The 15,782-nt window shown below is 45.0% G+C and overlaps 1 protein-coding gene across 5 annotated transcripts in view; it reads left to right on the top strand.

Annotated features, from left to right (window-relative positions):
- The window catches only part of JAML (junction adhesion molecule like), a 34,470-nt gene extending 18,904 nt beyond the window's left edge, over positions 1–15,566 (top strand). For all 5 annotated transcript variants that reach the window (XM_023208343.3, XM_023208342.2, XM_023208344.3 and 2 more), the window contains 6 exons: positions 3,315–3,424; positions 5,968–6,205; positions 9,050–9,188; positions 11,494–11,587; positions 12,661–12,747; positions 15,115–15,566. In XM_023208343.3, the coding sequence (XP_023064111.2) occupies positions 3,315–3,424; positions 5,968–6,205; positions 9,050–9,188; positions 11,494–11,587; positions 12,661–12,747; positions 15,115–15,207 (761 nt within the window). In that variant the 3' untranslated portion in view covers positions 15,208–15,566. The remainder of the gene's footprint in view (positions 1–3,314; positions 3,425–5,967; positions 6,206–9,049; positions 9,189–11,493; positions 11,588–12,660; positions 12,748–15,114) is intronic.
- The last annotated feature ends 216 nt before the right edge of the window (positions 15,567–15,782 follow it).

The raw sequence follows: 15,782 nt of genomic DNA, 5'->3' as shown, positions 1-15,782 counted from the left end.
AAGGGTAAAAGTGGGGCAGGGGGTTGGTAGCAGACATATCTGCTCAGATAGGACCCCAGGCTCCCACCTGCATTGCAACCAAAGTCCTTTTCCTTTTTCCTGTTGTATTCATTGAGCTACCAGGTAAGATTTGGTTTGAATAAGGATTCTGCTGCTTTCAAGCAGTTTGAAAGGGAGAGTATAAGCTACGGTGGCCCGAGTCATTTAGAAAGTTTTTTTTTTTTTTGCCTCTTTGGATATTAGTTGAAAGGAATGCAGCTGAGACTGTAACCAAAGGAGGCATTATGTTTCCAGAAAAATCTCGAAAGTATTGCAAGCAACTGTAGAAGCTGTTGTATTGGGCTCCAAAGGAAAGGGTGGAGAGATTCAACCAGTTAGCCCAAAAGCTGGAGATAAAATTCTTCCCCCAGAATCTAGAATATGGAGGTACCAAAGTAGTTCTGGATGACAGGGATCATTCCTTATTTAGAGATGGTGGATTCTTGGAAAGCATATATATTGAAATAAATCACTATTGAAAAAGTCTCATGTGAAGCCACTCATTCCACTGGAGTTCTGAAATCTTTCATCGTGTAAATAATTTCCATGTCTCTCTTTTATAATAAACTAATGATATCCAAACTAATGGCAGCCAGTGTCTCTAAAATTTAGTTTTGCTTATTGATATAAACACTTACAAATAAAAATACATAAATGAAAGTAAAAGTTTGCAAGCTGCAGAACTAGATGCATTCTTTAAGATTGCGAAATAGAAGGAACAGTCTGTGACCCCAGGAAACTTTGCAATGTAGTTAGGGAACTAGAATCTGGGGCCATTTCCCACCTGCAGCTAGCTTAGGTCCTTAGCCTCCCGGCTTTATTCATGAGCTCCTCCAGTGCACCCTTCCTTCCTCTCTTATGACACTCATCACACCCATTCACTTGTGTCTTCTCTGCTTGCCTGGGCACGGCCCCTGGTACAGAGTAAGCAATTAATAAGCATTTGTGGAATGAATGAAGTTATTGAGTTAGCATCCCTTGCTTGAATCCAATTTCTAAAAAATGGAGTTGTAGGAGGTGGCCTCTGGCCCCTCTCCTAATTATCCTTATTGTCATTTTTCTCTTAATTCCAAAGCTCTGGTTCTCCTGGAAGAAGCAGCAAATCAGATGCCTGTGCCCAAGGATTCTCTCTTCTTTTTTTTTTTTTTTTTTTTGAGGTAGGGTCTTGCTCTGTCACCCAGGCTCTGGAGTTGCAGTGGTACAATCACGGCTCACTATAGCCTTGAACTCCTGGGTTCAAGTGATCCTTCTGCCTCAATCTCCCTAGTAGCTAGGTCCATAGGTATGCATCAACATGCCTGACTTTGTTTGTTTGTTTAAGTAGAGACGGGGTCTCCCTACCTTGCCCAGGCTGGTCTCAAATCCCTGGGCTCAAGTGATCCTCCTGCCTCAGCCTCCCCAAATTGCTGGTATTACAAGGAGTCAATTTCAAGAGCTGAGGAATCCATGGAAACAGGCTAGGGCAATGTTAGAGGTAGTCAGATATTTCCCCAGTGGCTAGTGGAGCAAACTGTATTTTTGTTTTTTTGTTTTTAATTCCAGCTAGAATGGGAATAGATCCAACCCCTAACAATTTTGCCTAGTGGAAAGTGCTCCAACTTGCTTTACGTAAGTTGCCTCCACCAACGTGGCAACTCCATTTTTTGCCGTCATGTATAATTTTCTCTACAAAGTTTACCCTTCAGTTGACAGTCTATGATTCTACCACTTCAATTCTTTTTTTCATAGTTCTTAATTTAAATACTATAGATGAAAATAATAATTAGATTAATGTCCTCTACTTTTGCACTAGAATCAGCCATCCTTCTACTTATGTGGGGTGCCACAGTAGAGTGAGTGAGAAAACCTGGGCTTTGCCTTCACTCAGGCCTGAGCTTAAATGTTGGCTTTACCTTTTACTGGCCATGTGGCGTTGGGCTCCTTTACTTTCCTTCTCTGTAAAATGGGAGAGTAGTCATACAAACCTCAAAATATTGTAATGACTAACTGATCTACCGTGTACAGGGTGTCTAGCACATGGCTGATGCATTGAAATGACTCAGAATGTTCAGTTGTTATTATTGCATTTTAAAAATAGAGTTTAATTCTTAATGTGCTGATAGATTTAAAGGGAGTTTGCTTCCTTGCTGATATTCTTTGGAGTAAATTTTTTATTGCTTTCAAAATAATTCCTTCCATAGATTTTAGAGTTCATAATATTTTCTTTTGCTTTCCTCCTATTGTGCATTTCTCCTGCTGGGCAGGAAGTTACTCTTCTCCCAGGGAAACAATTTGGATAAAAGGGTGGCTTATGCACTCTGTTCCCTCGTGATCTTTGCTTAACACTCTTTTGAAGGAATTCTGTGCACTTAAGACCTAGACTTGTGTCTTCCTTATACACCGCCCTGCCTTTCATTGCTTAATCAACTTTGTGGTTGATTTGTATAGAGCATTACTGAAAAATCAGAAATATCTTTCCACTTCTTTTCTTTTTCACGGGCCACTTAAAATGACTTATGTAATAAACATATGGTGGGTCAGCTGCTTGTACAATAGGCAGAAGGAAGAGCCTAGGAGTTGGAAAGCCAGGAGCAGGGGAAGAGGGGAGGGTGGGGGCAGGAGAGAGCAGGATTAAAACAGAAAGAAAAGTCAAGGAGAAAGCTGTCTTTTGTCTTGGCCTAATTAGCATGAAGTCCTGTGACTTGTACCAAGGCCAGAACTAGGTCCTAGAATAAAAGAAAAAGAATAAAAGAAGTTGAAGAAAGTTACCCATGGTTCATTTTTTTAGTTGGGAGAGTCAGTGGGTTAAATATAAGAATGAGAGTTCTATAACTTTCCACTTCCTGTTTATGCTAAGCAGATGTTGGTATCTAAGACGATGAACATAAAGTAGGGGCTTTGAGATTTTCCATACTTCCTTTAGTACAAACTTGATGTGAAATTAGAGTTCGTGGGAGGAATTCTGAAAAAGGGGAAAGAGAAAGGAATTAAAGAGGACCAGAAAGTGTTTATGGCAGTATGGAGACAGCAGAAACTCTCGGGCTTGGTACATGTGGGCAGCTAGAGGGTATTCTCATCTTGGGGATGCTGCTGTGCTGGTCTGAGGGAGGAGGCTCTGAGTACTTTGCCCATGTGGAATCCTCTGGATCACCTACAGAGGGAATATATATAGTGTTTGGTGGTGACAGTGATTTTTGCTGCTGAGGGTCTTTGGCTAACCATGATCTCTTCTAGAAAGTCTTTGACTTCTATAGATTATAACTTGAGTCTGACTTGATTTACTGTTTTATCCTCAGAGCTCATGGTCCGCGTGGGTGAAATGATTCGGATGGGATGTGTTTTCCAGAGCACAGAAGTGAAACACGTGACCAAGGTAGAATGGATATTTTCAGGACGGCGCGCAAAGGTAACAAGGAGGAAACATCACTGTGTTAGAGAAGGCTCTGGCTGATGGTGTCAGGACAGAGGTAGAATCAGGCACATGAGGAGGTGTTGCAAGAGCCTGGGCTTTGGGGCTTATCAGAACTGGATCTTCTCCTAGCAATTTCAGCTTTCTGGTGGGAAAGATAACTCTAATGAAGAAGAAGAAGAACAAGAAGATGATGATGATGCTTAACTTTTCGATGCCAATGTGAAATTGTACATGTAAAGCATTTTGTACATGACTTGGCCCCTACATTTTAGTTTCCTTCTTTCTCCCTTTTCCTTTGTGTAGAGTCCGTGGGAGAATGAGGGAGATGATTTTTGTGGCCCAGCCAGGAAAGCAATGGGCTAGGCATAAAAGTGATTACACTTTTATTCTTACTGGGGTTAGTTCTGTGACTTTTCATCTGTGCTCCATTGCACCATTTATGTGATGGAAGGAGTTTTCATGGGTACTTCACGTGCTGGGATTGATCGATCCTGGGGGCCAGGGTGAGGGGTATTTCTTGGGAGATCTATAAAGCAGTAAACAGCAAGTTCATTCATTAGACCAGTAGCTCTCAACCATGATGTGGTCGTATATTTATGGGTCAACATGTATTGTGGGGATATCCCAAGTAACTTGCTATTAATAAAAGTTAAGGTGCAAAATTTATTAAAGATTAACTTTTATAAATTAAAACATATTCCAGGTCATCTCTCTAACAAAGTCATTTGCACTTGATTCCTCTATACTATCTGAGTGGGTCACAGTGGGTGACATCATGATGGAGTAAGGGGAATTACATCTGGTCCCAGGTTCACCCCTGAGAGCTTGCCATGCATTTAAATGTCATCCATTGAGTGATTCACAGGAGAAAATAGGATGAGAGTTGACATTTTGAGGTTTTGAATTTGAATCACGAGAGACAAATGTTAGGGGCCAGGTCACTTCATTCACGTTTGTGTCTACATACCCATTAACTTTTCTTAAAAGCTTTAAAAAAGCAATCTACATGCCTTTTCTTTAAATGCCAATATTCATTTAACAAGTTGTTTTTAAAGCATCTGCTATATGAAGAATACTCAAAACCCCTGACCTGATGGGAAACTTACAACTAAGATGAGGGAGATACACATAAAATAATAAAGAAGTGCCGGGCGCGGTGGCTCAAGCCTGTAATCCCAGCACTTTGGGAGGCCGAGACGGGCGGATCACGAGGTCAGGAGATCGAGACCATCCTGGCTAACACGGTGAAACCCCGTCTCTAGTAAAAATACAAAAACTAGCCGGGCGAGGTGGCGGGCGCCTGTAGTCCCAGCTACTCCGGAGGCTGAGGCAGGAGAATGGCGTAAACCCGGGAGGCAGAGCTTGCAGTGAGCTGAGATCCGGCCACTGCACTCCAGTCCGGGCGACAGAGCGAGACTCTGCCTCAAAAAATAAATAAATAAATAAAAAAATAAAGAAGTGTATAATACATCAGGCAATAGTAAGAGCCTATGGGGAACAATGAAGCAGGACTTTGTGGTTTTTGTTATGTGGGTGCTTGGGGAGGCCATACTGAGATGACATTTGAGGAGAGGTGTGAAGGAAGTCGGGGAGTGAATCCTGCATGTGTGTAGGGGGAAGAATGTTCTTGCAGTCATAGACAGTAGCAAGTGCAAAGGCCCTGCAGCCAGTATGCAAGGAGCAGCCAAGAGGTCCATGTGGCTGGAGTGCAGTGACCTAAGTAGGTGAGGGAAGAGCAAGTAGAAGTTGAAGTCAGAGGAAAAGGGAGATGGGCTGGGTCATGCAAGGCCTTGCATTTTGGTATAAATGGGAGTACGGGCAATGAAGGGTTTTGAGCACAGGAGTAACATGATTTAACTTACATTTTTAAAGGCTCATCTGCTGAAAATAGATTGTCATAGTGAATAAGCAGGGAGACAAGTAAGAAAGCTGTTGCAGGAACCCAGGTGAGAGATGAGCTGGATCAGAATGGTATCAGTGGAGAAGGTGAGGACTGGCTAGATTGGGGATATATTTTGAAGGTTGAGGTGATAGGATTTGCTGAGGGATTTGATGTGATTTTTTCCAGAAAGAAATTAAGGATGACTCCAAGATTTTTAGCCTGAGTATCTGGCATTGCCATGTACCAAAATGGGATGGACTGGAAAGAACTGGTTTGGGGGGAAGATGAAGAGTTCCGTTGTAGACATGTTTTGGGTTCCTATTGGAAATCCAACTAGAAATATCATCAAGAATAAAAGTATACTTTTGCTTTTTTTATTGGAAAGGTACACAAAATGAAAGTCCTCCTTTTCTTATCCCTCTGTTCAGATGGAACAACTGTTCATGGGTTGGTGATGTCCTTCACAAGCACACACACATGCACATGTGTACGTGTGTGTACATGACTTTGTGTTATTTAAAGCTTTCTGATAATACCCTTACTGCCTTCACCTAGCAGGGCCTTGGGAGTCCTGAGATCTTCCCTCCCCCATTTTCTCCACTCCCCCCTCCACTCCAGTCCTCACAATCTCATACTTTTTGCCTTCCCCTTCTAGGAGGAGATTGTGTTTCGTTACTACCACAAACTCAGGATGTCCGTGGGGTACTCCCAGAGCTGGGGCCACTTTCAGAATCGTGTGAACCTGGTGGGGGACATTTTCCGCAATGACGGTTCCATCATGCTTCAAGGAGTGAGGGAGTCAGACGGAGGAAACTACACCTGCAGTATCCACCTAGGGAACCTAGTGTTCAAGAAAACTATTGTGCTGCATGTCAGCCCAGAAGAGCCTCGAGGTATCTAACATTTGGCTGGGGGGTATTGAGGGACCTCCTGGCTGGTGCATGGGGCCAGGACTAGAGTGAGGCTGGAGAGGTTCCTAGGATGCAAAATTGAAGGAGGCATCCCTCTCAGGTGCTGACTCTGGCCTTGCACAACCCTGAGAATGATGCCTCCTCAGAGGTGGCTCCTCAGGTGCCTGACTTGCCTCACCTTAGTTCTGGTCCTGCTGCTAGGCCAAGGACAGGGGAGCTAATTTAGTGAATACCAATCCTCTGCCAGACCTCACTCATTGCCAGGGTCGTCTACTGATGTAAAGATACAGAAGCTCAGGGAAGGATCTGAGTTGATGTCCAAAGTCAGCATACTTGGTTTCAAGGGAGGCGCTGTACGTGCTAGAGTGGAGCGGGAAATGATCCTAAGCTAGTGAGAGACAGCCAGGAACAGAGAGGAACATGCAGGCACCAGAACCGAAAATGGAGGGGTTTTCTGATCAGAGGTTCTCGATTCTGGCAAACAGTGTGCATCAAGGCCAGTGGGGTGTAGGAGAGGAAAGACTCGATTGTGTTGACAGAGAGAGGTTGATAAGTAAGGGGCTGAAGTTAAACCATAACCCAGTTAGCAATCAGGATGTGGCCTGTGGACTTTGCCCCTTGCTAGGGCCTTCAGGAGTTGGTTGTGGTTGACTGGGGGCGGGGAAGATGGGGTGAGGATGGAACATACCTCATACCTCAGGCCAGAGATTTAAGTCTGTGGAGGCACCTTGTCTCCAGCTGGAGAGGGGAGCAGGGCAGATGGGTTTCTTAAAGAACCATCATCTCTCTGTGTGCTTCCTTCTCAGAAGTCCAATTCACAGAGAAAATCGAGCTGTTATGGGGGCTCATGCAGCTTCTCTACCCACAAACATATCTGTGTCTCCCCATCCTTATCTCTGCCCTGCCATCCTGAGACAGAGGAAGGTCCCTTCTGCTCTGGGCTTATCTGGCCCCCTGTGCCCAGGTGGCATCCTTCTCAGGAGCCTCACATCATGGCTCTTTGAACTCTCACTTTCTGTTGGCTTCTACCATTCAAATTTGCTCAATTCTACCACTTACCTACTCCAACTCCCTTCTATGTCTTTTTTTCTTCAGCTCCATTCTATGTCTTTCTTTTTTTTCTTAAGATTGCTTTCCTGAGATACAATTCACATACCATACAATTTGCCCATTTAAAGTGTTCAGCTCAATGGTTTTAGTACATTCAGAGTTGTACAACCACCACCACAATCATGTATTTCTTTCTCAACATAGCCAAATAGCTTGCTAAAGGTCTGTGTTTGGAATACTACTGTCTCATCTCCCATTAACTCTTCAGTGCACTGCATTCTGGCTTATTCTACCTCTACTCCAGCTTAGACCACCAATGGCACTGCAATTATCCATCCTCAGCCTTCTCTCCCTCAGTAGCGTTGGACACTATATTTTGTATGCACTCTCTGTTGGACCCAATTCCACACACACTCATGGATATACATAGTAAACTCTACACAAGTTTTCCACAAATCCTTCATATGTGACATGTCTAACCTACCCTTGCACACCCCTCCTCAGCCCATCTCCCCAACCTCAGTTGTCCAACTAGATGCCTGGGGATGTGCTTGATTCTTTCCCTTTCCTAGACCCCAATCTAACAGGTCAGGTCAACAAGTCCTTGACTCCTACTACAGACTGTTGAAGTTGTCTTCCTTTCAGTCTGTCACTGCCACCTTAGTTCTGGCTGTCTTCATCTCTGTCTTGAACTGTAGGCCTCTAACCAGTCTCTGCTTTCTCAGCCACTGCCCCTCATTCTTCACACGGCTCTTGGTGCCATCTTTCTAAATCGCATTAAGAACTTTCTCTTCCACTGCTAATAATCTTTCAATGGTTTTTTCATTGCCTGCAGAAAAATGCCAAATTCTTGGTTGAGATAGTCAAGGTCCTTCTTGAGTTGGACCCTGTCATCTCTCCAGTCAAATTCTCCAGCACACCCACAGATGCCACTTTTGTGCCAGACCCATTGAACTCTTTCTAGTTTCTAAAATCACCGTCCTGTCAGGTCTTCAGATCCCGTGCAGAACATCCCCTCTGTCCTTCCCCAGATTGTCTGCCCAAGAAACTGGATGTTTCCTGTAAGTCTCAGGTTAAACTTTAGAACTTTTGCTGGCAAATTCTCATTTGCTGCACATAGAATTGGGCACCCTTTTTTCTGTGCCCCTCTGTTCCCCATACAGACTTCTGTTGTAGCGCCTACAGCAGCCTGTGGTTTTCTGTTGACGTGTTTGTCTCCTTCCTTGGAAGCAGGGACCACACATCATTTGTCTCTGAATCCCCTGTACCTAGTGCTGTCTGGCCCTGAGGAGGTGCTTGCTTTGTGTACTTAGAAAGAACCATGCAGATGAGTAGAAGGTACCGTATGGGCAGAAGTACCTCCGGAGGCTTTCCTTGGTATCGTCGCTGTGGGGCTGAGTCTTGCGGCATGTGTTCCTTTGAAGACAACCACTTGCCCTGGGGAAGATCAGCAGCCTCTAAGATGCCCGTTATTTCTCGGTCACTTGTTAAGCCAAATTTTAGAACAAAATTGTTGACGTGAAAGGAAACTTTCCTACAGGTGAAGTGTTAGCCTCTTCTCCCACCCACCTTAATCTACATTTTAGGGTAAACAAGGGGGTTAGACTTTGGTTCTCAATCTCATGGAGACAGTGTCCCTAGTGTCCAGATATGGGGTAGAGTCTGGCCTTCCCTCCGCTTCCTGGCCTGGCTGGTGCTACTTTGTACAGGGCTGTGGGGCTCTCGGCTCTTTGCTAAAGTTATTGAGACCTTCTCCTTGCTTTTCTCCTTTCCCAGCACTGGTGACCCCAGCAGCCCTGAGGCCTCTGGTCCTGGGTGGTAATCAGCTGGTGATCATCGTGGGAACTGTCTGCGCCACAATCTTGCTGCTCCCTGTTCTGATATTGATCGTGAAGAGAACCTGTCGGAATAAGAGGTACAGGGCTGCCCCCGCCCCTTGGGTTGGGGGGCTGGGGGTGCAAGGCTGCCTCTACCCAAAGTGGAAGAGGTGATAGGGTCCTATAGAAGGGGGTATTTTAAAATGGAATCCACTGTGGTAACCCTGCCCACTTTGCTCACTGTGCCTGGAAAAGAATTTAATGTTCCTACACTCTCCTCATTCACTCTGGTATTATGTAAAGACTACAAACTCCCTTAGAAATGGGGGTCTCAGTAGGGCATAATTCAGAGCATAAATCTTACACAAGAACTATCATGGTACCATTCACTACCTAAGAGATGCTTTTAAAATTATCCACACTGTACATTCCGCATAGAAGCTAAGATCTTAAGGGTTGCCAGTGGTTTTATCTAAAAGATAAAAGACTGTCTAAAAAAAAAAAAAAGTACTTTTAAAGGCCTGGATTTCATTAGTAGTTCTCCCAGGGTCTCAGAAGTGCCCAGATGCTCCAGCAGGGACACTAGTGTTTCACTGGCTCTTGGCAGATCCACGCCCCTCAGTTTATCCAACTATCGATGAGGGGCGCAGATTGACTCTCTTGTTGAAATAGTGTCGGTGGGAAAGGGCCTCATGAATAATCCTGACTTTTGAGTGTTCTTTCCCAGTGGGTCTTTGATCGTGCAGAAAACACTTGTACCTGCTAAGTTTTCACTTCCACTCCCTAGGGTTTCCTGATTTGGTTTTGAACTTGGCTGGCCTCTCTGAAGGTCTTTGCCCTGGGCATGCTCGGAGCACTGAGCTAGACAACCTGGGTTCCACTCTCAGCTTACTTCTCCTGTCTGAGCCTCAGTTTCCCCCCCAAAGGAAAGGTAGCACTTCCATGTCTAGTCGTTTATTCTAAAGAAATAATTAGATGGATATGCTGAGATTTGTGCAAAACTGCAGTCATGCTTATAATTAAAAATAGGGATCATTGCCAGTGTCTGTCAGAAAGGCAGTGATTCAGTGAACCAGTGTTTCACTCAATGAAACACTCCAGATCCCTCTATGTAATGACATGGAAAGATATCCAAGGGGTAAAAATACAGAATTTATGGTATTACCTCATTTTTATAAAAGAGAAAATAATATGATGCTCACTCCAGCAGTATATGTACTAAATACATTTTATGTGAGCTTATGCTTACACTGAGAGAGGCTGGGAAGGATAGTTGTAAAATGTGGGTAATAGCGTGGAATTTGAGATGAAGGAGAAGATGGATCCCATGGGGTGAGGGGTTGCAGGGAACTTCCACTTCCAACTGTTTACGTTTCTGTATTATCTGAATTATTTTACAATGAGAAGATACAACTTTAAAAGCAGAAAATACAATGAAAGTATTTCCGGCCAGGCGCGGTGGCTCAAGCCTGTAATCCCAGCACTTTGGGAGGCCGAGACGGGTGGATCACGAGGTCAGGAGATCAAGACCATCCTGGCTAACCCGGGAAACCCCGTCTCTACTTAAAAACAAAACAAAAACAAACAAACAAAAAAAAACTAGCCGGGCGAGGTGGCTGGCGCCTGTAGTCCCAGCTACTCGGGAGGCTGAGGCAGGAGAATGGCGTAAAGCCGGGAGGCGGAGCTGAGATCCGGCCACTGCACTCCAGCCTGGGCGACAGAGCGAGACTCCGTCTCAAAAAAAAAAAAAATATTTCCACTGAGACCAAAACATATGGTTTCTTTTCTAGCTTAAACCTTGAATTTTTTTTTTTTTTAGTTCTGCCTTGGGCCAAAATAGAAAAAAAGAAAGTATTATATTCAGAAGGCAAATGGTCATAAGATCAAAGGCCAAGGGGCCCCGACAAGGCAGGCGCGGAGCTCCGGGCTTGGGGCTTGGGTGGGGTGTTGTGGGGATTATTCCGCTCCGCCCCCTGGAGAGGCCAGGAGCCCTTTGGATTGGCGTCTTGCTGAGCTCCTGCTGCCCCCTGCTGGTTCCGCGGCACTCCCTGGTCCTTAGAAATGTAGAGACGATGGTCAAGTGGAATCCTATCTCCCCTCTCTCTCTTCATTCACTTAAAATTACCTCTCCCATAAGGACTGAAAGTGGCTTGAGTGATAATAGAGAAGTCGAAGCCGTTTTTCAGCCTAAATTATCTCCAGAACGGCTTGTTGTTCTTCATTAGAAGAGATGCGCTTCTCAGGTTTCCAGGTGAGCCGGGTAGCCCTGGCTGTAGGAGTCCAGAGAGAATAGTTTCTTCTCTGGGGTCTCTCTCTTCACAAAGCCAAGAGGGGGTCTCATGTAGGGATCCTTGAATAAACCATGCCAGCTGGTTAATTCCACATGCTCTTTATGTCTTGCAGTTTAGTGAATTCTACCGTCTTGGTGAAGAACACGAAGAAGACTAATCCAGGGATAAAAGAAGAACCCTGCTATTTTGAAAGCTGTGAAGGGGAGGTGAACACACGCTTCAGCCTAAAACACTAAGCAGATGCAGGCCTGGGCCGTTCTCATTCCCCCGGGAACCATGGGAATGGTTCTGGGCCAGAACCAGGCAGCAGTTGCTGGTATTGGGCTGAGGAAAGAGCACTGCGCTTGGAGTCAGAAAGCTCTGCCACCTCCCCTAGTCTCACCAGCAAAATGAGGATAAGGATAAAGATATTATAGTTGCCCGGCCTGCTTGACAGGGTTGTTACAAGGTTCACATAAGATGATGATATGCAAATACTTTGTAATCTAGGAGGTGCTGTTTGTCTAAAGTCTAATGGGGAATTATAATACATTCAGGAGTTAAGGAGTTCTAATGCTTAAAATGAAATAGTCTAAGACCTTAGCAAGAAAGGATTAAGAAGGACTTTTCTCTCCTTATTGATTAGTAATGGAGTTATAAATAATTGCTTCTAGAGACCGAGAAATTGATTGGTTTTCTTTAACTCCTATTCTCCTTTCTTTTCTTTCTTTAATTTTTAAAACACTCTTTGAATAGTTACCTTTCTCTGTTTTGGGCTGTTTTTGTCCCAAGAGTAGGATTTTCTCCCAGTAGAGTGCAGTAGTCCAAGAATGGGCCACTGGATGATACTGCTTTCCCAACGAGTGACAGGACCATGAACCTCACAGTTGTGAGGCTCAATGAGGGCTGGCCCTGCCACATAAACCTCTGAAGGAAATGATAACAATTCACTGTTGATTAATGCCATTCTGCCTTTACTGTAATTAGAAGGAAATAACCCCAGAATACAAGGAATTTAGCAAGATAAGGAACCCCTGCTGCTACCTAAACATCCATCTAAACAAAGATGTTTGGCTTTTGAAGCAAAAAGTTTGGTTCTTAAGACTGTGTTCTTTGACAGTTATTTTTCAAGAAGACTGAAGACTGAATTATCATTATTGGGAATTCTCTAGCTCTCAGTAACCTTTGAACCTCCCAGTTTGGGTGGTCGATGCCCAGCAAATAGGAATAGGTGGCCTTTTCTCTGGTGTATAAGATTCATCTAATTTTTAGGAATTTTTGTACCATTTTCCCCCTCTAGAAAAACATTTACTCCTCAATAATTATACGGGAGGTGATCGAGGAAGAAGAACCAAGTGAAAAATCAGAGGCCACCTACATGACCATGGTGAGAATGATTCTGGCCCCAGCTGAGCCAGGTGTCAGAGGCTCAGGTGGTGGTGGTGGTGGGTGTGGCTGGGTTGCCCAGGGAGGCTGCTGAGGGCAGTGATTTTTCTAAGTAGCAGGAAAGTCTGAGAAACTGAAGTTCTGCTGGATAGAAGAGTGATATCAAACTTTCTTACCCAAGCTCAAGGATTAAAGGTTATCACCAGAAATTATTTATATTAGTGGTGAAAAGAAGTGAAGAGTGGCCTTTACTGGGGGCAGGGAGAATGTCTTTTGCCTCATCAGTTCAATCTAATAAAGAAAACACGGTCAGGTGTGGTGGCTTATGCCTGAAATCCCAGCACTTTGGGAGGCCGAGGTGGGTGGATTGCTTGAGGCCAGGAGTTCAAGACCAGCCTGGCCAATGTGGCAAAACCCCCTCTCTACTAAAAATACAAAAATTAGCCAGGTGTGGAGATGCATGCCTGTAATCCCAGCTACTTGGGAGGCTGAGGTATGAGAATTGCTTGAACATAGGAGGTGGTGGTTATGTGACCCGAGATCCACCACTACTCTCCAATCTTGGCGACAGAGTGAGACTCTGTCTCAAAAAAAAAAAAAAAAAAGAAAGAAAAGAAAAGAAAAGAAAGGCCAAGTGCGGTGACTCACACCTGTAATCCTAGCACTTTGGGAGGCTGAGGCAGGTGGACTACTTGAGGTCAGGAGTTCGAGACCAGCCTGGCCAACATGGTGAAACCCTGTCTTATTGAAAATACAAAAAATTAGCCAAGCATGGTGGCGGACTACTTGTAATCCCAGCTACTTGGGAGGCTGAGGCAGGAGAATTGCTTGAACTTGGGAGGTGGAGGTTGCAGTGAGCTAAGATCGCGCCACTGCACTCCAGCCTGGGAGATGGAGCGAGACTCCCGTCAAAAGAGAAAGAGAGAGAGAGAGAGAGAGAGAAAGAGAAAGAGGGAAAGAAAATAGTATAAATAGGATAAGATCCTTGGGCAAGTATTGTGTTGCAGTGAGTTGTTTTCCTTGCTATCAAAAGCTCAAAGTAGGGTTCCTTCCACTGCTTAGATTTTGTTTCTTAATTTTGTGACTTATTGTACCTTCTCATAATCTAACTGCCAGGCAGGCTACATGCTGGATCTCATACAATATTTTGGAGTCTGATTCCTACTTTCCCATTGCTTAGACTTTAGGCCCTTAGAGAACTACAGCACCTGGAAAAGGCACTGCAGGGCGTGCAGTGAGTAGGGGTAGGAACAAAAGGAGTGAGCTGGCGATGAGCATGGTGCTATTTGTAGACTAATTATAGGCACCCAGCCCATTAAGGAGCAGTGTTCTGCTGGGTTTGGGAAGGCTGGCCTCCTCTGCTTGTGGAATGATGGGCTTTGTTTGTTCCTGTGGCACCAGCCCTGAGGACACATGACTCCCAGCTGATTGCAGCAGAGAGAGGTCTGCCAAGGAAGTGTGAGATCAGAGGCCTGGCCTGGATCCACCGAGTGAAACATTAACTCCACTCTGAAGTTGCAGCTGAATGGAATCATTTTCCCCCTGTATTTTTCTCCCATTTTGTTATGTGATGCTGCAGTAACTTGCGAGGCCTCATCCTGGCTCCTGGAGACCTGCCCGATATAGCTGCCTTGTGGCTACTGCTGAGTGCGTCACCAGCCAGGGTGGCACTGTTTGCAGAAAGTCTCTGAGGTGGAGACGATGCAGGAGGAACAATTGTCTTCACAGCTACCTTCCCCAGGTTTAATGCTAGGCGATTATGGTTTCGATTTTGTGGAAAACACCATTCCTCTCCTCTTGATCCAGATCCAATAGAGTAAGAGGAGAGGCCTGGGCTGCAAACTCAAAGGCCGGCAGGGGCCGGTCAAGTTATTTTAAAATATGATGTGCCAAGTTAAATAAGCCTGTTGGTGAATTTGGGACTGCAGGCCACTTGTTTGAGACTTCATTTATAAAGGTGTTCTCTGATAGGGAGCAGAGGTAACAAAGAGCCTTTGTATTTTGTTGTTGAATTGATGAAATTCATGTAAATGTAGTGGCACCTTGCTGTTTTCCCTTTCTGAGGCTGTACACACAGTGGTTAAGGTTGCAAGCTGTGGAGTTGGACAGACCTGGGTCCAAATTCTAACTCTGTGTTGCAGCCAGATGGTCTTGGGCAGGTAACTTGGCCTGTCTGAGCCTCAGTTTCTTTATCCTTAGAATGGGAATCATAATACCTACCTCCTGGTGGTAAGGATCACATGAGATGATGCATATGAAATTCAGTATTGGGCTGGGCTCATGAGAAGAGCTCAATGAATGGCAGCTGCTATGATTACGAACTACTTCTTATAAGCATGTTTTGTTTCTTTCTGCCCTTCCCCAACAGCACCCAGTTTGGCCTTCTCTGAGGTCAGATCGGAAAAACTCACTTGAAAAAAAGTCAGGTGGGGGAATGTCAAAAACACAACAAGCCTTTTGAGAAGAATGGAGAGTCCCTTCATCTCAGCAGCAGTGGAGACTCCCCTGTGTGTCCTGGGCCACTCTACCAGTGATTTCAGACTCCCTCCCTCCCAGCTGTCCTCCTGTCTTGTTGTTTGGTCAATGCACTGAAGGTGGAGAGTTTGGAGCCTGGCAGAGAGACTGGACAGCTCTGGAGGAACAGGCTCTGGTGAGGGCAGGGGAGCATGGACTTGGCCTCCAGCGTGGGACACTGGCCCTAGGAACCAGGCTGAGCTGAGTGGCCTCAACCCCCCCACTGGATCAGACCCTCCTGTGGGCAGTGTTCTTAGTGGATGAGTTACTGGGAAGAATCAGAGATAAAAACCAACCTAAATCATTCCTCTGGCACATTATTTCTAAATAAGGGTGGTTTGTGGAAATCGTCCTTTTCTTATGCCTCGGTTGATGGGGGAAGTAAAGTCCTGGTGAGGAATTTACAGTTAGAAACTTCTGGAAAAACTGAAGTTCCTGGAGGAAAGCCAAACCGTGCCAACACACTAGAGGCTGGTTTTGGTCCTGGGAAAGGTTTGGGGTGAATGGGTTGGAAGTGGGGTA

The sequence above is a fragment of the Piliocolobus tephrosceles genome, chromosome 13 (genome assembly GCF_002776525.5).
Source record: "Piliocolobus tephrosceles isolate RC106 chromosome 13, ASM277652v3, whole genome shotgun sequence".
Classification (NCBI taxonomy): domain Eukaryota; kingdom Metazoa; phylum Chordata; class Mammalia; order Primates; family Cercopithecidae; genus Piliocolobus; species Piliocolobus tephrosceles.
Note: the sequence above shows the minus strand (reverse complement) of the source record. Positions and strands in the feature narration are given on the sequence as shown.